The sequence below is a fragment of the Thermobia domestica genome, chromosome 6, assembly GCF_964235325.1.
Source record: "Thermobia domestica chromosome 6, izTheDome1.hap1.1, whole genome shotgun sequence".
NCBI lineage: Eukaryota > Metazoa > Arthropoda > Insecta > Zygentoma > Lepismatidae > Thermobia > Thermobia domestica.
In genome coordinates, this window is record NC_137459.1 from 202,898,798 (window position 1) to 202,922,748 (window position 23,951).

Consider the following 23,951-nt stretch of genomic DNA (forward strand, 5'->3'; position numbering starts at 1 on the left):
ACAGAAAAGTTTCAAGAACAGTTAGGTTAAGACGTATAGTGTCTCCATTTTCAGTCCAGTGTGCGCGGTGGCTCAGTGGCAGAGCGTTCACATCCGGTGCTTGGGGCCCCTGGTTCGATCTCAGCTTGCGCCATGTGGACTTTGTGGTGGACAAACACCATGACCGTGGGTTTTATTGGGGTTCTCCCGTTTCCTCCCACTTTCTTCATTTCATTCATTTCTCATCATCACCGTCTCCTTTAGCTAACTGGCATAACTGTGGGACGTAAAACTAAAGATTTCATTTTCTTTTTTTCAATTTTCAGTCCAAAAGTAAAAAAATAATGAAAGCACACACTTCAAATTCTGCCAAATAAAATTTCGAATGATTTACGAAGAGTTGCAATAAATATTCAGATTACTAAACTAATCCTATACAGTACGAAACCTCAAATTGTTTGAAATATGGAATTAACCGGGCTTGATTCTGCTTTTCTCATTAGGTTATTTGCAGGTTTGGGATTTAACAGTTTATGAAACTGAATATGGAAGAGTGATTTAACTGGTTTTGCATCTGTTGCCATGATGGATTTAACAAGTTTTGGTAATTGGCACATATTTCAATCTCAATTTTCAACTAGTTAAAATGGCTTTTTCTACTGAATACTATTTGGAAATAATAGCTTTCCAAGTAAGGTTTCCAGAGCAACCACTATCTCATTTTTTTAAAAAAAGTGAATTTAACGGGTTTTGTCATTGGCCTACTCATATATCGTATACATATCGACACGTTCTCTAACGATCCAAACGATTTTTGGTATGGATTCCAAATCTTAAGAATAGATTTCATCTCAGCTTGAGTCTTCTATTAAAGTAAGAACTAGTACAACTTTCGGTTTCAATATTGATTCCTAAATATTAAAAATCGTAAGAGATAATGAGAAATCGTTTTTGATGAGAATTCAGTTTCCGATAAACAGGTTGCATGTCTCACATTATCACTCTATTCCTGAAGTAAGTTATAGATATATTTCCGGTTTCAATATTGAATCTGCATAATTTGGAAATCTACAGTAATTTAACAATGTAAAAGAAACTCACATGTAAGAGAACAAGGTATAAATGTTTTCATAACTTTGCTTACTGCACCGAACACCAGTAAACCTTAGCCAAGACGGACACCCAACTGAATAAGGGGTTCAGCCGGATAGTTAGTACACAACGTTCGCTTCATCTTATGGACTTCAGAAGCCGATAACCCACGAGGTTACTACTTGTCATTATATGTCACTACGGTTAATGTTTTACACTGGCAACAGAATGCCGTGACTGACCATAAAAACGAGTAGCATGGTGCGATGCAGGGTTGGCAAAAACAGTTAAAAAAAAACAATAAACCCGTTTTTTTGTTTAAACCCGTTATTTTTTGAGTTTAAACCAGGTCTTTTTTTTTGTTTGTTTGTTTAAATGATTTGCTGTATGTATTTGTATCACATATGGAGAGAAATAAGTTTGTTTCATCTTGGTGTTATTATACAACAACCGGGTTATGCTGGAAGCGGTCACATAAGCTTAAAGCGGAATCAAATCGCTTCTCGCCTTACATCCGAGAGAAATTGTCCTCCATTTGAACTCGAAACCGGGACTAATTGACTACAAATGCGATATGTCTGCCGACTCACTCACCCAGCAGGACAACCACCTTCGTAACAGATCCCGGTTGGCCACCATCTGTTTGGAGTAGCATTCAACTTCTTCCTGCTGAAACAACCACCGAGAAACCCGGATTTCAATATCATTGTGCATCTCAGAGACTTATGCTATGGACATTCCCGGTAGTATGTGAAACGAGTGGAAATTCAACTCAAAAGTTGTAATTTCAAAAGTAATAATAAGAAATGAAATATATTTTTCTTCTTTCTTTGTCAGTAACGCATTAAGATGTTTGAATTGTGGAATTATCCAAAGAGCAATTTGTCAGCGGAGCGATTTGTCACAAATCACTCATTGCGATTACAATTGTCCATTGTTAAGTTATGAGCAAATTTAGGGATCTTTTGTCAGATCTAGCTCGAAATAGTTACAAATTTCATACGAATTTTAATTACAATAGAATCACAATAGGATCTCCTATAATGCATTAACAGTTTCAAAAAAGCGTTGAAACTGGAATGAAATCGTCTGAAAGATCATCAAAACCTACAATAAAACAACTTTTACACCTACATAAGAAGAAACACACAAACTATATTTCCTTTAACGTACCGATTAGCAGTACCATTTGACAATATCAGATATTTGGAAACAAACTGCAAACTAAAAGTTACTTTTGAACAGCACTCACCTTTAAACAAAATTAATAACAGGTGTAACTTTTTGTGTTTCTCTCATCTCAAATATAGTCACTATACACCCTGTGGGGGCATTAATATTCTCAAAATGGAACGGAAAAGTAACTGTACAATTGTCGAAACATTTTTTCCGAAAGCAAATAGTCCTATTACAAATTAGTTATGGGAAAACTAATTGTATTGCTCAGCTCTTCACATAGTAGGGAATATTTTTTTTCGAAAAATTTCCCTCCAGTTTTATCTCCAAGATTTTTTAATGGTCCACCATTTTAGGCAAAACGAGGATTAGGCCAAACGAGTATCCTTATTTCGCCTAAAATGGCGGACATAAAGCTGTCATAAAAGTGTCAGATAATTGGTTAGGCGAAACGAGGATTAGGCCAAACGATGCAAGATCGATACTTTCAAAGTTGCAGTGAGAAAACATCGATGTTCATTAACTGAAAATTGATTTATTTGCACTCTCTGCAAATGTAAATCTATATCTCTACTAGTAAATCCATGAATTCTTTTTTCACGTGTTTATCTTCATTGTTTGGAAGTAAGTAGTAAAAATTAAATCTTTGAGTTTTACGTCCCACGGTTATGCCGGTTAGGCTAAAGGAGACGGTGATGATGAGAGATGAGTGAAATGGTGGAATGAAGAAAGTGGGAGGAAACGGGAGAACCCCGAGAAAACCCACGAGCACGGTGTTTGTCCACCACAAAGTTCACTTAGCGGGGGCTGGGATCGAACCCGGGACCCCAAGCACCAGAGGTGAACGCTCTACCACTGAGCCACAGCGCCCCCCTGGAAGTAAGTAGTGTATATATATAATTTATATAGTGAAATATCATTATTTTTTAAGTAAATTTTTTGTGCAAGAGAAATGCCTCTTCGCCGTTGCTGGGGGCACAGTGGCACAGAGGTAGAGCGTTTACCGATTGTGCGTGTGATCCCTGGTTCGATCCCAGATCGCGCCAAGGGATCTTTGTGGTTGACAAACAACATGTGTTTGGATTTTATCGGGGCTCTCCCATTTCCTCCCACTTTATTCATAATGAATATAATGAACATAAAAACGTGAAAAGACAATTCATGGATTTACTAGTAGAGATATATATTTGCATTCGCTGAGAATGCAAATAAATCAATTTTCAGTTAATAGACATCGACGTTTCCATACTGCAACTTTGAAATTATCATCCCATGTTATCTAGAAATCAATACAAATCTTGCATGAGATTTCATGCGAACGATAGATGAACCAAAATCGACAATAGAGTAACTAACCAGCACAAAAATAACCCATAATTCCGGCATTTTAATTATTTGGTCGAAGTGTTATAGCACTAGGTTTGTAGCTAGAAGTTAAGCCGAATCCCACAACTTGATGAAGAATTCCTGCTAAACGGTAACACCCCCAAACTCGGAATTAGAGCAATAATTAGCCCATAAATAGCCCATAATTCCGGCGTTTGAGTTTTGTTGGATCGGAGCATCGTTACCGCATGGGTGGTTCTAGCTTGATATCAAGCTAGACTCGCCCATTTTGATTCCTATTTCCCGCTAAATAGTAGGAGCCCAAAAATTGGGATTAGAGCAACTAATTAGCCCATAAATAGCCCATAATTCTGAGATATGTTCCGGTCGTTTTAGTGTTGGTGGTTGGTCTAACTAGACACGCGTCCAAAAAATAAATCAACATTGTCTTCTCACGTGACTTTTGAAAACGCAATTTTTTTTCACATTCGGACAACTTGGGGACTTCCAAGTAGCACTTTAGAGTTTTATTTGCGAGTCGTACTTGAAGCAAGAAGTCTCGTCAGCAGTTACAATCGATTTCAGGAATGTTTTGTTCCATCCGGCTGTTTTAATCAGGTCCTTGCAATGTTCAACGCGAGCAATTAAGGTGTGCGGAACAAATCGAGCACAGACTTTTTGTTTCTTTAAAGCCTTTGGTAAAATTTCGTGAACCATGTCTTTTGTTGTATTTAATTCCTCCGCCATCCTTCTTACAGTCAAATTCGCATCGTATACGATCATTTTTCGCACTTGTTCCACCAGATTTTTGTTTTCCGGTCTGCCTGGTTTTGGGTCGTCTTCCAAGGACTCACGACCGTCCCGAAATCGCGAACACACGTATACGAGATAAACACCGATCGCCATACACTTGTTTCATCATTTCCGATATTTGTCTAAATGATTTAAGCAGCTTGAAACAAAATTTAATATTGGCTTTTTGCTCCATCGTGTTTTTGTAACAAGGTGACACCAGATACACTCACTTTTCTTGCTATAACTTGACACTGTTAATCGGTTCTCATGATTGCAGTTTTGTTGAGCAGATAAGTTGCTTCAATAGATGGAGTTAGTGGTTATCTGTAAAGAAAAAGTTCCGTTACCTTTCCTTCATATTGTATATATTAAATTACGAAATTTGGGGGAGGTCCGACCCGATAGACCCTCCGTAAGTGCGCCCTTGCAGTGTATTGTCTGTCTTTCTAAAGTTACATGTTTTCAATTGGTGACTTTGGTGAATGAAATATGATAATTTAACATTTTCCTAACTCTCCGTCGTAAAGATGGGGTGTATGACTTATAGTTGTAACTACTAGATGACTCCACGGGTTAGAAAGCAAAAAAGCAAAAACAATCAATAATATAATAGTAAAATCATGTAATAGCAATATTATATCCCAACTCATTAAAAACGAGCTAAAAATATAGCCAAAGCTATTTGAGGTGATGGGGTGCAATACACCCCACATTTCAGTGGCGTTGCGCGAACCTACCTTTATAACGGAGGGTTAATTCTCGAGTAAAATGTTTTATGTAAATTTTTGTCTAATCATCTGTAAACAAACAAAAGGCAAATATGATTAAGACTATTTTATTTGTGGTACTGTATTATTGTGTGTGTGAAGTCGTACTAAAGAAATTTAATGAAGGACGACAGATCGTGAAGATAATAGGAAAAAGAAGAAACAATATGCTTGGCCATCTTATTCGGCAATCCGATTGGATCATCCTGTGGATAGTGCGAAAGGAAAAAGGAAAACGAGGAAGACCAAGGAATCTAGATGCAGTTACGACCTTATCAAAGTATTAAAAAAGCTCTCGTAAGGGAGAGAAAAGTTTTAAAATTTCCATGTTGCCCACCAATCTATGGTCGAGGCAAGAAAGAAGAGAACACTGTATTATAAAAAAAAAATAATCTTTTTTATTACTTTTATAATTAATTTTCGTTATTAGATACTGAATTATAACATGAATTTGGGTATACTTTTTATGTAGAATAATGAAAATGATCTACTTCGTTTTATGAAAATTTATTGAATTATAAGAATTGGAACATTTGCATTCTGAAGTGTCTGGTAACATAAAATATAACCAATATTAAGGAATTTTTTTTCTAGTGTTATTGCACTGCTAATATTACACTTACTGTATAAGTTATGATCGTTCATATATTCTATTGTTATAAAAATCTATTTTTTTCTACTAGTCTCTAGTGTCTATGTTTCTTTTCATTTTCTTCCACTGTCAGACATCATATTATAGTAATTTTCCTTTCATCCTTTTTACTGTAAGCTGAAAATAAGCAAACTTCTGATAATGTTGCATTCATTTTTCAATACTGTTAGCGTTTCAAGCGTTTCAAATAAAGAAACGTAGCAAAACCAAATCCAATTGTTGGAGCAATGAAAGGCATGTAGTAACAATATTGTTTTACTTAATGTAAGTCATGGAGTCCTTTTCCTTTCCAAATACCTCATACTTAAAAACTAATTAGCGTTTAGATGTCAAATGGTGATGATTCTTATGCTGCAAATGCATAACAGAATGCAACTGTAATCAGAATAAAATACTATTTCTAATGCAGTTGTAAGTGAACTGTTGGCAGATAATTGTTTTTGTAGGGGAGGGGGAAAAAAATTAAATGAAGATAAAATGTCGTTAAACTGCTTTTGATTCAATAGTACATTCTTGAGCTGAAAAACGCTGACTAAGATAGCAAAGGTGCCGATGTTGATAATTATTTCTAGTTTGATTTGAGTTTAGCGTCACTTTCAGCAGCAAGACTATATGAGACGTGGACATATAACTTAACGTTGAATCCGAACCACATAAGTTCCCGCCGGGAATCGATCCCGAGCATCCCGCGCCAAAGGCTGTTGCTCATTGTTATTAACTATCCTCACGTATTAAGTTGAACTATCCGATTCTTATTGTAGGCACTTCTATTGGAAGTGACACGTTTTCTTACAGGCGTCAAACGCATAGCCCTAAATCCAGGCGCACCCCCCCAAAAAAAATGTTGGGAGGGGTTCAAAGTTTTCGGGTCAAATACATGAGGCACTATATCTAGCATTGAGTCGGTGTTATTATAAAATCCTAAAGACAATAAGTAATTTTTAAGTGTTGGTACCCAAATTCTTATATAAAAAAATATGTAACTTCATGCAGAGGTGTTCATTCTCGCAAGGGTAACCCTCTTGAGACCATCCTCATTCTCAAATTTCTTTGCCCACAATGACGCGAGTGCGGGGGTACATGAGGGCGAGGACGAGAGGGAGGGCGAGATTGCACGAGGGAGAGGACAAATTCCCAACACAAGAACATGGGCGAGGAAGGGCCCCAGACAACTTCCTTCGCGAGGGTCAGGGTGAACGAGTGTGAGGGCCACTGCGAGGAGGAGAATACGCAAGGACGAAGACAAGTTTCCGTACCCCAAACAGAGTAAGGGCAATGAATAAATTTCCTCGCGAGGGAAAAGGTCAACTGCAATGCGAGGACTGAGAAAGGTCGCAGTACATCCTCTATGGGTACATGTTTTTTTATAAGAAAAGAGATACTACAAATGAAATGTATGAAACAATCTTTAGGTTACAAAAATATTTTCTATATGTTTAGGAATACTTTCTATAGGAATAAGTATAGCTTAATTAAGAAACTTCAATTATAACCCAATTCTAAATATAATCCGTATGCCTTTATTTATTGAGCACTAATTCTGGACCATGTGGGATGAAAAGCACTAATTAAGCCAACAACCTATTCCGTGAATTTTGAAACAATCTTTAGAAAGCGTGAAGTTGGCCCAACCATCTTAATAATCAATATATCTCGAGAATAAATTGAGCACTAATTCTGGGACCATGCGGGATTGAAAGCACTAATTAAGCACTAATTCGTGACATGAAAATTTTTGATTTCTTTCGAAGTGGTTGGGCCAACTCACATTTACACCAAAAATACATATGCCCCGTATACCTTTATTTATTGAGCACTAATTCTGGGACCATGTGGGATGAAGAGCACTAATTAAGCACTAATTACCTATACCGTTTAATTTGAATTTTTAAACAACTTTTAGAATGCGTGAAGTTGGCCCAACCATCTTAATAATCAATATATCTCGAGTATAAATTGAGCACTAATTCTGGGACCATGCGGGATTGAAAGCACTAATTAAGCACTAATTCATGACATGAAAATTTTTGATTTCTTTCGAAGTGGTTGGGCCAACTCACATTTACCCCAAAAATACATATGCCCAGTATACCCTTATTTATTGAGCACTAATTCTGGGACCATGTGGGATGAAGAGCACTAATTAAGCACTAATTACCTATACCGTTTAATTTGAATTTTCAAACAACTTTTAGAAAGCGTGAAGTTGGCCCAACCATCTTAATAATCAATATATCTCGAGTATAAATTGAGCACTAATTCTGGGACCATGCGGGATTGAAAGCACTAATTAAGCACTAATTACCTATACAGTTTAATTTGAATTTTTAAACAACTTTTAGAAAGCGTGAACTTGGCCCAACCATCTTAATAATCAATATATCTCGAGAATAAATTGAGCACTAATTCTGGGACCATGCGGGATTGAAAGCACTAATTAAGCACTAATTCGTGACATGAAAATTTTTGATTTCTTTCGAAGTGGTTGGGCCAACTCACATTTACCCCAAAAATACATATGCCCCGTATACCTTTATTTATTGAGCACTAATTCTGGGACCATGTGGGATGAAGAGCACTAATTAAGCACTAATTACCTATACCGTTTAATTTGAATTTTCAAACAACTTTTAGAAAGCGTGAACTTGGCCCAACCATCTTAATAATCAATATATCTCGAGTATAAATTGAGCACTAATTCTGGGACCATGCGGGATTGAAAGCACTAATTAAGCACTAATTCGTGACATGAAAATTTTTGATTTCTTTCGAAGTGGTTGGGCCAACTCACATTTACCCCAAAAATACATATGCCCCGTATACCCTTATTTATTGAGCACTAATTCTGGGACCATGTGGGATGAAGAGCACTAATTAAGCACTAATTACCTATACCGTTTAATTTGAATTTTGAAACAACTTTTAGAATGCGTGAAGTTGGCCCAACCATCTTAGTAATCAATATATCTCGAGAATAAATTGAGCACTAATTCTGGGACCATGCGGGATTGAAAGCACTAATTAAGCACTAATTCGTGACATGAAAATTTTTGATTTCCTTCGAAGTGGTTGGGCCAACTCACATTTACCCCAAAAATACTTATGCCCCGTATACCCTTATTTATTGAGCACTAATTCTGGGACCATGTGGGATGAAGTGCACTAATTAAGCACTAATTACCTATACCGTTAAATTTGAATTTTTAAACAACTTTTAGAAAGCGTGAAGTTGGCCCAACCATCTTAATAATCAATATATCTCGAGAATAAATTGAGCACTAATTCTGGGACCATGCGGGATTGAAAGCACGAATTAAGCACTAATTCGTGACATGAAAATTTTTGATTTCTTTCGAAGTGGTTGGGCCAACTCACATTTACCCCAAAAATACATATGCCTCGTATACCTTTATTTATTGAGCACTAATTCTGGGACCATGTGGGATGAAGAGCACTAATTAAGCACTAATTACCTATATCGTTTAATTTGAATTTTTAAACAACTTTTAGAAAGCGTGAAGTTGGCCCAACCATCTTAATAATCAAGATATCTCGAGTATAAATTGAGCACTAATTCTGGGACCATGCGGGATTGAAAGCACTAATTAAGCACTAATTCATGACATGAAAATTTTTGATTTCTTTCGAAGTGGTTGGGCCAACTCACATTTACCCGAAAAATACATATGCCCCGTATACCTTTATTTATTGAGCACTAATTCTGGGACCATGTGGGATGAAGAGCACTAATTAAGCACTAATTACCTATACCGTTTAATTTGAATTTTCAAACAACTTTTAGAAAGCGTGAAGTTGGCCCAACCATCTTAATAATCAATATATCTCGAGTATAAATTGAGCACTAATTCTGGGACCATGCGGGATTGAAAGCACTAATTAAGCACTAATTCCCTATACAGTTTAATTTGAATTTTGAAACAACTTTTAGAAAGCGTGAAGTTGGCCCAACCATCTTAATAATCAATATATCTCGAGAATAAATTGAGCACTAATTCTGGGACCATGCGGGATTGAAAGCACTAATTAAGCACTAATTCGTGACATGAAAATTTTTGATTTCTTTCGAAGTGGTTGGGCCAACTCACATTTACCCCAAAAATACATATGCCCCGTATACCTTTATTTATTGAGCACTAATTCTGGGACCATGTGGGATGAAGAGCACTAATTAAGCACTAATTACCTATACCGTTTAATTTGAATTTTGAAACAACTTTTAGAATGCGTGAAGTTGGCCCAACCATCTTAGTAATCAATATATCTCGAGAATAAATTGAGCACTAATTCTGGGACCATGCGGGATTGAAAGCACTAATTAAGCACTAATTCGTGACATGAAAATTTTTGATTTCTTTCGAAGTGGTTGGGCCAACTCACATTTACCCCAAAAATACTTATGCCCCGTATACCCTTATTTATTGAGCACTAATTCTGGGACCATGTGGGATGAAGAGCACTAATTAAGCACTAATTACCTATACCGTTTAATTTGAATTTTTAAACAACTTTTAGAAAGCGTGAAGTTGGCCCAACCATCTTAATAATCAATATATCTCGAGAATAAATTGAGCACTAATTCTGGGACCATGCGGGATTGAAAGCACTAATTAAGCACTAATTCGTGACATGAAAATTTTTGATTTCTTTCGAAGTGGTTGGGCCAACTCACATTTACCCCAAAAATACATATGCCCAGTATACCTTTATTTATTGAGCACTAATTCTGGGACCATGTGGGATGAAGAGCACTAATTAAGCACTAATTACCTATACCGTTTAATTTGAATTTTTAAACAACTTTTAGAAAGCGTGAAGTTGGCCAAACCATCTTAATAATCAATTTATCTCGAAAATAAATTGAGCACTAATTTTGGGACCATGCGGGATTGAAAGCACTAATTAAGCACTAATTCGTGACATGAAAATTTTTGATTTCTTTCGAAGTGGTTAGGCCAACTCACATTTACCCCAAAAATACATATGCCCCGTATACCCTTATTTATTGAGCACTAATTCTGGGACCATGTGGGATGAAGAGCACTAATTAAGCACTAATTACCTATATCGTTTAATTTGAATTTTGAAACAACTTTTAGAAAGCGTGAAGTTGGCCCAACCATCTTAATAATCAATATATCTCGAGAATAAATTGAGCACTAATTCTGGGACCATGCGGGATTGAAAGCACTAATTAAGCACTAATTCGTGACATGAAAATTTTTGATTTCTTTCGAAGTGGTTGGGCCAACTCACATTTACCCCAAAAATACATATGCCCCGTATACCTTTATTTATTGAGCACTAATTCTGGGACCATGTGGGATGAAGAGCACTAATTAAGCACTAATTACGTATACCGTTTAATTTGAATTTTTAAACAACTTTTAGAAAGCGTGAAGTTGGCCCAACCATATTAATAATCAATATATCTCGAGTATAAATTGAGCACTAATTCTGGGACCATGCGGGATTGAAAGCACTAATTAAGCACTAATTCATGACATGAAAATTTTTGATTTCTTTCGAAGTGGTTGGGCCAACTCACATTTACCCCAAAAATACATATGCCCCGTATACCCTTATTTATTGAGCACTAATTCTGGGACCATGTGGGATGAAGAGCACTAATTAAGCACTAATTACCTATACCGTTTAATTTGAATTTTGAAACAACTTTTAGAATGCGTGAAGTTGGCCCAACCATCTTAATAATCAATATATTTCGAGTATAAATTGAGCACTAATTCTGGGACCATGCGGGATTGAAAACACTAATTAAGCACTAATTACCTATACAGTTTAATTTGAATTTTCAAACAACTTTTAGAAAGCGTGAAGTTGGCCCAACCATCTTAATAATCAATATATCTCGAGAATAAATTGAGCACTAATTCTGGGACCATGCGGGATTGAAAGCACTAATTAAGCACTAATTCGTGACATGAAAATTTTTGATTTCTTTCGAAGTGGTTGGGCCAACTCACATTTACCCCAAAAATACATATGCCCCGTATACCTTTATTTATTGAGCACTAATTCTGGGACCATGTGGGATGAAGAGCACTAATTAAGCACTAATTACCTATACCGTTTAATTTGAATTTTCAAACAACTTTTAGAAAGCGTGAAGTTGGCCCAACCATCTTAATAATCAATATATCTCGAGTATAAATTGAGCACTAATTCTGGGACCATGCGGGATTGAAAGCACTAATTACCTATACAGTTTAATTTGAATTTTTAAACAACTTTTAGAAAGCGTGAAGTTGGCCCAACCATCTTAATAATCAATATATCTCGAGAATAAATTGAGCACTAATTCTGGGACCATGCGGGATTGAAAGCACTAATTAAGCACTAATTCGTGACATAAAAATTTTTGATTTCTTTCGAAGTGGTTGGGCCAACTCACATTTACCCCAAAAATACATATGCCCCGTATACCCTTATTTATTGAGCACTAATTCTGGGACCATGTGGGATTAAGAGCACTAATTAAGCACTAATTACCTATACCGTTTAATTTGAATTTTTAAACAACTTTTAGAAAGCGTGAAGTTGGCCCAACCATCTTAATAATCAATATATCTCGAAAACCAATTGAGCACTAATTCTGCGGTCTTGAGCACTAATTAGCACTAATTAAGCACTAAATCTTGACATAAATTTTTTTGTATTTCTACGATGTGGTTGGGCCAACTTCACGCGACTCTTGGTTTCTTCAGGAGATGGGCCTTAGTGTTATTCGTGAAACGCACTGTAGGCCTATGTGTAATTCCATGTTTACATACAAAGGAAAAGAGTATTAATGAATTCGAGAAAGAATGTTAAAATGTTTAATCGAAATTCCGTCTGTACTGGGCTACAAATTATCAACATCAGATGATTCATACACGAGCATTAAGATGTGTAATACAAAGAAAACATGATCTAGAAATACCAATCTCAGACGATTAAACAATTAAAAGTAGCTGTTTAGGTAAACTGAATTGTAATTGTCGGTTAATGTAACAGTTACTAACCTCATAAAGGAAAAGGAATGAGAATCGAATGCGCAAAGTTTATGTTGTTTCTAATGACTCACAGTTTATTTATGTTGCTTTTAATGGCAAACAGTAGAACCGTTAAGGGAAAAGTGAATATACATAAGCTACAGAAACTGTATTGTAATTGAAGTTATGATATTACGCTACTCACACTTCTCTTTTATATTCCTTCTAGATTAAAAGGGTCCAAAAACACTGAAGTAAAATATAAATCATGCATTAAATTTGTTACTAAGAATTACCGTATTTTTCTGTATGGTTGCTATGTTTTGATCCTAGACCGTACAAATAACGAAATAATTGTATCCATAAGTAATATTATTGTTCAATTTCCACCATTGTCTATGGCAAAAATTCGCAGAAAGTGATTCAGGCCTAAAGGGAATTCCTAAGAATCTAGTATCAATGTTTTGAACTTAGACTCTGGAAGGTAATAGGGGCCGCGGTGGCTCAGTGGTAGAGCGTTCACCTCTGGTGCTAGGGCTCCCGGGTTCGATCCCAGCCCCCGCCAAGTGAACTTTGTGGTGGACAAACACCATGTGCGTGGGTTTTCTCGGGGTTCTCCCGTTTCCTCCCACTTTCTTCATTCCACCATTTCATTCATTACTCATCATCACCGTCTCCTTTAGCCTAACCGGCATAACCGTGGGACGCAAAACTCAAAGATTTCATTTCATTTCTGGAAGGTAATATAGGTTTCTGTGAGCAAAAGTGTACAAATGTTTATTTTTCAAATAGTAGTCGTTATAGATTGATGTTAAATTAGAACTACCATTCTGAAATTGTTATAATTTTGCAAATATTGATGGAGAACGGAAGGTGTTTGTTTCACAATCCTGCACAAACGAAGATATAAAGTTAAAACCATTACTTTGTATAAGTGCTGAATTTTCGAATAGTGTTTATTCTTGCATGGGGTCATTTTCAAATTGTTATAATTTTTAGATTATAATTACACAAATAAAATTTTTGTTAGATAAAACAGCAAAAGCAGAGATTATCGACTAGTGTAGTGAGCGACAAAAGTTCTTTCCTTTTGATGAAATTAGTTTCGGAAATAACTTCAGAGTGGGTGGACAATTTGAGTACAATTTTCAGTAAATTAAAAAGAATGTAATTTTCTGTACGTTACCACCATCCTTATTTCCAAAATAAAGTTTACCAAACGGAATGAACTTTCGTTGCTGACTATATCACTAGTTCCTATGAATGGAAGAACCACTAGTTCCTAGTTAGTACCACTAGTTAACTTTCGAATAATTGTGGATTTGGGTTGACGTCAAGCTGGATCTGTCGTTTTAAAATTCTTATAATTTTATATTTTTGGGTGCACAAACGATTCATATTATATCTTCTCAATTTTTAAAAAGTGGTAGTTCTATCTCACCATATGTAGTACAGTGTTTTGTGATAATAGTTTTAAAAGTTTTCACTACATTTAATGTGTTTAACTGTTATTTTTTTCTGTTATAGTTTGAGACATTCGTGAAGAGCATTAGACCAAAAATTATGAAAAGCGGGAAAGTTGCTTGGATTGTGCAAGTTAAAGATTTGAAAGTACACGTTGAAGAAACACACGAGTTCGATGCTGTAATGATTTGCAATGGGTAAGATACAAAGATAATTCAGTCAGTAAGATTCACTAGGTTGTTCTGTATGGTTGCTAAACATGGTCGCTTACTCTGATAGTAGGGGAGCTTACGGGAAGTATCCTGCACTTTGTGTTAAAAAGGTGCCACTCGGATATGTTGTTCCCCTGATCCAACTAAGCAGGAATCGAAGTGGCCCCACTCCAACAGGTGGCCAGAATCCAATATGGCGGCTATCAAAGATGGCCGCCTCTGCGAATTCATAGTATTGGTTTTAGAGGCCTATATCTCCTTGAATAATAGTCCAATCTTCACGATTCAAAACCTAAACGACGTAGAAGATAACAGGGTCTAATAAATAAGCAAATGGTCTTACCTAACACTGAAATTAACACCTACAGAAATTATTTAATTTGGAACTTTACATTTCTTATGATGGAGTTTACTCATATTTTTTAAAATAACAAGTAAACGGCTGAAATTATCGAAAAAATGTCGCATAACTTTTTAAAGAGTGTTAAATTATCTTTCGTTTGGTGTATAGTTCATTCAGATTGGTTAATAAACAACGAAGTTATGACAATTTAAAGATTCGCGTTGAGTCGATTGATTTTCCCAAATTTCTAACGATAGTTGATTTACAGTAATAAAACATCACTGATGGATGCTGCATTGTACGAAACAAATCATTCTTTTGTGATGTATTCTGCATAAGTCCCACTTTCATCAGAAACTCAAAGTAGCCTGACCAACAGGCCCGTATCCAGGGGGTTCTAGGGGGCCGGCTCCCCCTAAATTTTTGCTGGCCCCTTAAAATTTTCACGGTAGGCTTGCAAATGAACTATAATATGGTGATGAACTATAATATGGTTGGATCGCCCCCCTAACTTAAGCCTGCCCCCCCTACGTTTTTGGGTTGGCTTCGGGCCTGGTGACAGGCCCGGTTATGAATCCAATATGGTGGCCATTAATTATGATTCATAAAAATTATATTCTTTCGAAATATTGACCCGAGTATCTAAATTTGTAAACGAATACGGACAAAGTAATATCACCTATTTATTCTATTACTATCACTTTTACACATGAATCATGTTTAAGAATATCTTAAGAAATTACGTTTGTAGCGTCACTATAGAAAAGTTATATGCTTTCTTCTAAATTGAAAGAGGAACTGCACAGGAAGACTAAGAAGTAAGTTCTGTCTTTAAACCACAGACATTGGCTTTATATCTTTTAGAATATTATAAGGAAATTACATAAAGCAATATATTGTTATAAATTAGAATGTAAATAATTTCTTTCGTATTGGAAGAACAGAAACACAACGCAAACACTTGGTTCGATAATTTGAAATTCACAATATATCTTTTGGATTTTCTGTGTACAAATAGTTTTATGATTTCGACGAACAGTTAATATTACTTTGTGTACAAGCTATTCTATAAAGAATCATACATTTAAGTTTATCTATTTATTGGTACGTTTCCAACGTGGTGTAAATTTACTGTGGATCAACTGAATTTTCAAAAATAATGAGTGCTACTTACATGAAAGTTTTATTGGTCTAGATCTTCGTTTTCAGTTTCCATCACGTTTCCACATGTCTCCCTACACATAGAACAAAAAAGCTGCACGGGACGCTTGCACTTCTACAACAATATCTTGTGGTACATGTCTTGCAGGCACATTTCAAAAAGAGTTCCCTACATGCTTCGTATACAACTGGAATGGAAGTGCATGTTAGAGAAAGTTCACTTCCATTCAGTGACGACGCCAGCTGTAAGTTCCTAGGGGGGTAAGGGAGGGGCAGATACATTTTCGGGGGGGGGGCGGCTATTTTCCACACCAAAAATGACATTTATTACGTTTGACTTACTTTACATTGTGTATTTCGTTGTTGTTTTTATATTAGGCCTATATTGGTAAACTTATTTCAAGTAAAGAACTGTAACTAAAATTTACCGGAAAAGGCGCTAAATTAGAAAACAGAAATATGTGTGCATACCCAGACGCTCAAAAAAAAAAAAAGAAAAAAAAGCTTGAGGACTAATCTGCCACATAGTAAATGTATACATCAGCGTTTCCCAACCGGTGTGCCGCGGCACACTGGTGTGCCGTGAATGGGCCGCTGGTGTGCCGCGAGGAATCGAAACAAAATTATTAATTTTATAGCAATCAAATTGCAAAACGTAGGGAAAAATGTATATTTGTGTTTCACCTCTACAGTACTATGAACCTCTACTATGAATCTATCATTTTAAGTTTCACACCAAGTTACTGTTCTGTACATTTCTAATGTTGAAAAAGTATCTGTTATCATCGTTATTGTTGCATTATTGCTTCTTTATTGTTGCAGACTATTTCGTAACTTGAAAATTTAAAATATCATTCAATCCTCTCGACAAATTACCTACATTTGTGTTTTAAAAGTAAAAGAGATTTGTTTGTTCTTCCGTTATTTAGTGATCTTCCTTCTTAGTAAAAGGTTGGATACAGTTTTAAAAAAGAAAGTGTATTTTTAAAAACCTGAGTCCAATATTCCACTGCAATTGTTTTCTATTTGAAAATTAGAATGAAAAATAAGTATAATGATTTGCCACGGGGAAAAACCAGTGATAGAGCTTTCTTCTCTGTGAGAAGGAGATCAATAATCACAGAAAATATACCACTGTGTTTTATATTTACAAATAATAATATCTATAAGTGTGCCGCGAAAATCCAAGTAACACCCGTAGTGTGCCGTAAGTTGAAAAAGGTTGGGAAACGCTGGTATACATAGTACGATCTGACAATGAGATTGGTTATGATACTGATATAAAATACTATATGTAGAATATTTTATGATTGTAGGAGTCTGGGGGGGCAGTCTGGATGGCAGTCAGGGGGGCAGGAGTAGCCAACAGGGGGGCGCTCGCCCCCCTTGCCCCCCCTCTGGCGTCGTCACTGCTTCCATTGTCAGTCCATCCCCAGTTTACTGATGAAGGAATATGTGCTGTCTTCTTTATTGCCTGGGCCCAGACTTGTCCAGCTTGGTATACTGCAAACTTGGTGTGAAGAAGCAAGGCATCACAAGTTGGAGGAAGCGCAGTAAGAGATCTGCCCTTTTCCAAAAAGAAAATGAAATGAAATCTTTGAGTTTTACGTCCCACGGTTATGCCGGTTAGGCTAAAGGAGAAGGTGATGATGAGAGATGAGTGAAATGGTGAAATGAAGTAAGTGGGAGGAAACGGGAGAACCCCGAGAAAACCCACGAGCACGGTGTTTGTCCACCACAAAGTTCACTTGGCGGGGGCTGGGATCGAACCCGGGACTCCAAGCGCCAGAGGTGAACGCTCTACCACTGAGCCACCGTGCTCCCCCTTTTCCAAAAAGAATTCTCACCGGGCTTCATTAACTTTAAATTTTTCATTTGTTTTTGAATATAATAGGACAACATATCGTTCCAGTGAATTAAAACAATCTTCGCCTATGTTGATTACAGAGTGTGAAATTGTTAGAAAAGCTGTGGTCACCTCTGGATACAAAACCCATGTTTTCCATGCTTATAATTTTCCATGTCCGAGAAAGTATGACACTGCATCACATCCTGTAAACGAGTGGAAGCCTCGTAACGCAGTTGATTTTTCTTTTCCTAAAGCTATTGAAATATGATGAACTGAGAGAAATCAATGATGTTTCTTGGTGCCAAAAGATATCCATAATTCTTCTAAACTGTGTCGCTCAAATCGTAGAAAAACGATACAGCAAGTATTTCATTTGTGTCTACTGTGCGGATAACTATCTTCTTGTGTCCATTTAATTGCATCAAAGCAATGTAACATGATCCTACTATCAGCTTCTTCTAAATGATTTCCTGATGATTTGTTTGGAAATGTTGGAAGATTTCTTGAAGTTTCTATGTGATATCCATTGCTCGTTGCTACCTCAAAGTTACTTCCTTCCTTTTCACACATAGACTTTCCAAGAAAAAAGAATAGTTCTTCTTTATTTTCGTCATTACGAAGGAAATCGTTCCACTTCCTAGGAATTGGTGTAGTTGGTGTTACTTTCGTCCTTATTCCTACATCCCTACTTTTTCTTGTGGAAGATTTTATGCTCTTTGAAGAGTAACATCCCATATCAGATCCACTCGCTTTGCATGGAATGTGTCTGCTTCTCTTTGAACATATTCGAAGAAATTACACTGGAAATAATCACAAAATGTTTCTACTGATGCTGGTTGCAAAATGTGAACCAAAACTGCTCCATCAAATAATAAGACATCACAAGAATTAGGAAAGTGTTCTTCTTTGTTGTTGGCTTCACTCTCAAGAAGCATAACTAAGTCGGACCTTTTTGAGGATTGTGAATTATGGGAAAGAGACAGTGGAATTGGTTGACTCTCGTGCTGAAATAATTCATCCAAGTCAAGTCGTCTTGTTTGACTGATGCGTAGTAAGCGAGAGAATAGCTCAACGTCCATCTTAAGTAATTTTATTTCATTTCTGTTTGTTTTATTCTTTTGAAGGAAAGAATGAAGCACTAGAGAAGATTTTTTCATGGGCGAAAAGAATGACTTGGTACATTCTACTAATCTTTCTTGCACAAATTCCTTGTACATATTAGACCCTTTTTCTTCTGCTAAATATAGGGATTCAATTATATCACCGCTATAGATGATTCTGGAAGCAACATTAACAAGTCCATTATTTTCTTCAAACGGATTCCCCAATTCGACGAAAACTTCTTTCATCTTTTCAACACACGATTTAAATTTTTCTTGCATCGACGAGTAATCTTCATGGTGCTTATTATCAGGATCATATTTATTATATGACATTTTGAATTCATTAATTAGTCTACTAATTTCTGGTCCCTCTGTCATCCATTTGACAAGAGCATTGTCGTCGTGTAAGAAACCAATCGCCCCGCCATCCCCTTTTATAATTTTGTTATTCTGTTCGTGAGCTTGATCTATAGCTATTGCAAAGAAAGGTTTTGATGTCTTCCTTATCACAAAGTAACCCATTTCGAAAGCATTCATAATCTCAGGATATGTTTCTTCCAACTTCTTCAAATCTAAAATGCGAACGGGAAGCCAACGAGCATAGGTGGTCCATTGCGAAAAACAATTCTGCCATTAGTTTTGGTGTTTCAACGTAGAGCTTAAAATTTCCTTGACGTATGGCTCTCATGTGAATTAAGAGTAAAATCACGAGACGGTAATATATTATCCAAAACTTAAGCGTTGGACACGAAGATTTCTTTTCATCTCTTCTTCTTCTTGTGTCATTGAAAAATTGCCCTGATGAAGAATTCTGATATGCATCACGCGGCAAATGATGTAAAACTGTCAAAGTAATCTGATGAGCAAAGCGAGCTTTTGTAATGTGAGTTACTTTCAATATACTGTCAGCGGTTCCTGGTGTTGCTACATCTGACTTGTATAAAACTTCTACCCAACCACTTCCATCTAACCATTTGCCTATAAGATGCAGGAAGGCTTGTTCGATGTGTAATCCTCCCAGCATCAGAATTTGATGATCTTCGCCATATAACTCTGGCCAATTCCATTGAATTCGTTTCCCCAAGGCAAATATTGGTTGATCCGTTACAAGAACCGGAACTTGTCCTTTGTTGAGTTTGTCTGTAAGCTCTCGTACAACATTCATTTCGTGCCGTATCATAGCAACAGATTTAGAGTCTTCCTTAATCAACGAAAGCAGGCAGCATATACTTGGCATTTACAGAGTTTCAGTTTTCGAGGCATGGTGTACAGACCAAGTGCAAGTAGTGCCATTTTTTAAGCATGCTTCAAGCCAACACTCCTAGTTTTTTTCTTCTGCGAAAAATCCACTTCGTGGAAGACCTTTCTCTACAAACTGCGGGTTCTGTTGAGGTAAAACTGGTTTCTTATTAGTGATACAAGCAGGAGGTACTATAACATAATTATCGGGGAGAGAAGGAGCAGTTCTCATTTTTATATTCACTTATCCAGTGAGACATGGTCACGTCGAATGCTAGGGTTATCCTTAGAAGGATGCTGGAAAATAGAAATGCTCGTACCATGAAAAGAATCCTTTGATGATGTGCTAGAAGAATTGTAGTCAATATTATCTAATGCTGCAACGGTTAAAATACCTCGACTAAGAGTGGAAGGACACACCCATTTTGTCACTTTGATTTATCAAGCACTGAGAAAGACTTGAAGATATTTCCTGTACACGTGTAGACGAATTGCCCAGTGAATTAATTCATTTATGAGAGTTTTTTTACGAGTTTTAGCATACACGCTCAGCCCAACATAGAGAGGAAGAGGTGGCATGCGATTGCGTTTATGCCTTGCTGCTTCTGTTTCAATATCGCCTGCTTTCTGATGGAAATTATAAAATATAAGTTAACTAATAGTTGAAGTTGCTTGACTTGCGTTGCTATCAGGGGTGACAAATGAACCATAAAGTGACATATTAACAGCAGCTATTAGTGAAGGAGGAACAGAATCTTCGTGGCAGTGATTCTCAAATTTTCCTGCAAAATGACTTTTGTGGTTTGTCATATCCTTTCGAAGCATCTTAACAACAGGACTTAGTGCCATAGTATCTTCATCAATGTCTTTCTCCAGCTCACTTATTCTATCAGATCCTTCTGAAAGTAAAACATATTCTCTGCCAGACAGATTAGCTGTTAGCTCAGGCCTGTGACGAAAAATCCTTTTACTAAATCTTGTACTATGAACTTCTATTTCTTCTGATTCAGACTTCTTCATAATCGTCGTTAACCGTGTTTTGTACAATTTAAGAAGATCGATCATTTTGAATCGACGACTTCTTGGTGACACAAGAATTGCGTAGCGGCCTCAAACTTTGCCTTTTTGTATGATTCCAAACTATTCTCGTCGAAACATTGCACGGGATTTACGCCACTGTTACTTTCAATGGAAATACTTCGAGAATAGTGCAGTTGTTATTACTCCAAGTCTTTTAACCACTCAGTTCTATCCGATTCTTTTGACGTATTTTGAAATATGATTTCGAGTTCATTCCTTCCCATACTTATTCTGTGGGGCAGAAGAATGGGGGAGAGAAAAATGTTTGTTGTTACTTTGTCGTACTTGTTTATAAATCTAGATACTGCAATAAATATTTTGAAAAAGACTTATCTTTATGGATATTAATTAATGGCCGCCATATTGGATTCAGATAACCGGGCTCGGTCAGGCTGTCTTGTGCTCTGGCGAAAATGGGACTTATGAAGAACACATCATAAGAGAATGATCTGTTTCGTACAATGCAGCATTTATCAGTGATGTTTTATTACGGTAAATGAACTCTCGTTCAAAATTTCGGAAAATCAATCGACTCAACGTGAATCTTTAAATTGTCATAACTTCGTTGTTTATTAATTAATCTGAATGAACTATACACCAAACGAAAGATAATTTAACACTCTTTAAAAAGTTATACGACATCTTTTTCGATAATCCCAGCCGTTTACTTGTTATTTTAAAAAATATGAGTAAACTCCATCATAAGAAATGTAAAGTTCCAAATTAAATAATTTCTGTAGGTGTTAATTTCAGTGTTAGGTAAAACCGTTTGCTCATTTATTAGACCCTGTTATCTTCTACGTCGTTTAGGTTTTGAATCGAGAAGATTGGACTATTAGTTAAGGAGATATAGGCCTCTAAAACCAACACTATGAATTCGCAGAGGCGGCCATCTTTGATAGCCGCCATATTGGATTCTGGCCACCTGTCGGAGTGGGGCCACTTCGATTCCTGCTTAGTTGGATCAGGGGAACAACATATCCAAGTGGCACCTTTTTAACACAAAGTGCAGGGTTTGGCCATTTTTTTGCCTTAAGCTCCCCTACTATGAGGGAAGAACATAGACTGAAAGTATTTGAGAACAGATCCTGAGACGAATATTCGGATCCAAGAGGAACGGGAATGGGAAATGGTGGAAGCTTCATATTGACGAACTACATAATTTATACGGTTTACCAAACATTGTTAGGGTCATCAAGTCTAGGAGGCTTAGGTGGGCGGGTCGTGTAGCTAGAATGGAAGAAAGTAGAAACGCCTTCAAAGTCTTGTCTGGGAGACCAATCGGAAAACGACCATTAGAAAGACCTAGGCGCAGATGGGAGGACAATATTAAGATTGATCTCGCTGACATTGGAATACAAAGTAGAAACTGGATGCAGTTAGCTAAGGATAGAAGTCAGTGGAGAGCATTTGTGAACGCGGCATTGAACCTCCGAGTTCCATAGGCCATAGAGTTAGTTAGTTAGTTAAGATTCACTAGGCAGTGGGTGAAATGATTTGCTATAGGTCTCCCTCAGATGTTGCAACTTTGAGCTCTTTTTCATACTTAAAATCTGGCCAAGAATGGCAAATGGATCAATTTGGAGCTCTAAGTGAGAGCATTTTCTTTAACATTGCAAAGCATTAGCCTTTAATTGCAGGTATTATCCTATCGAAGAACATAAAATGAAGGCGTGATCTTAGGATATGTGTTGATGGAATAATCATAAGTTTTCAAGGGCTCAAATACGGCTTCATGCAATTTGATTCACAATTGTATGTAAAATTAGTATCATGTTAAATCATGTCGACGCTCTGCATGTTGTTAGTATGCTGTACTCACGAGGAAGGGTACTGTCAAATATAGTGGAGTTCAGAGTTCTAACTATGCTTTTTAAAATAGCAGTATTTTGGGTTTAGTTCTCTTTGTCTAAGTCAGATTTTGTGAATGTAGACATCATTATTTTTGCCAATCAATAATAATACATTCTTTACCATTAAAAATCTAACACCAAGAAAGATAATCATAGAAAAATCAAATTTGCAGAATGTGTGTAGTATGGGAAGATAAACAATTGATTATCACAACAGTGCCGTGAAACAACAGAGGGTATGCCGTCAAGTGCAAGTTCTGCCTTCTAATGGCAGCAAGCGGAGGCTTGCCAGAGACCCACAGTTTAATAGTGGACAAAGTTAGTGTGGTGTGAATGTATGCATATGTTCAAAAGATACTTTAACGTAGAATGAGGCAGTCATTCAAGTAGGTTTCGGTCTTTGATGGCGGACGAATATCGTGGTGAGTGTGGTTTATGCTTCTACGTCATAGTGTGCCCGTATTGGACGGAATGCGGCCTCAGTGCAGCGCGTATGGACTCGATGGACCCACGAAGGCACTATGCAGCAGTACGGGGGATCCCAACGATCACGTCGTACCACGGGCCACGAGGACAGACGGCTTATGCGTATTGGACAGTCAGATCGGACTGCCACATCCTGCGCATTGGGGCTGTTGCACAGCGCCTAGTGTCCCCACGAACATTTCTACGTTGTCTGACAGGGTGCGGTATATTTTCACTGCGCCCATTGCTGCAGATTCCGCTTACTGCACCGCATAAGTATAAAAACTATAACGTTGACTTGACCGTCGATCACAGAAAGACAAATGGCTGAACATCCTGTTTTCAGAGGAATACCGCGTCTGTCTGCATAATCGTGATGGCT

General features: G+C 36.9%; 1 protein-coding gene across 3 annotated transcripts in view; it reads left to right on the forward strand.

Moving 5' to 3' along the window:
- The window catches only part of LOC145688409 (uncharacterized), a 420,154-nt gene that overhangs the window by 157,233 nt on the left and 238,970 nt on the right, over positions 1-23,951 (forward strand). For all 3 annotated transcript variants that reach the window (XM_081762596.1, XM_081762595.1, XM_081762597.1), the window contains one exon: positions 14,328-14,461. In XM_081762596.1, coding sequence (XP_081618722.1) covers positions 14,328-14,461 — 134 coding nt within the window. The remainder of the gene's footprint in view (positions 1-14,327; positions 14,462-23,951) is intronic.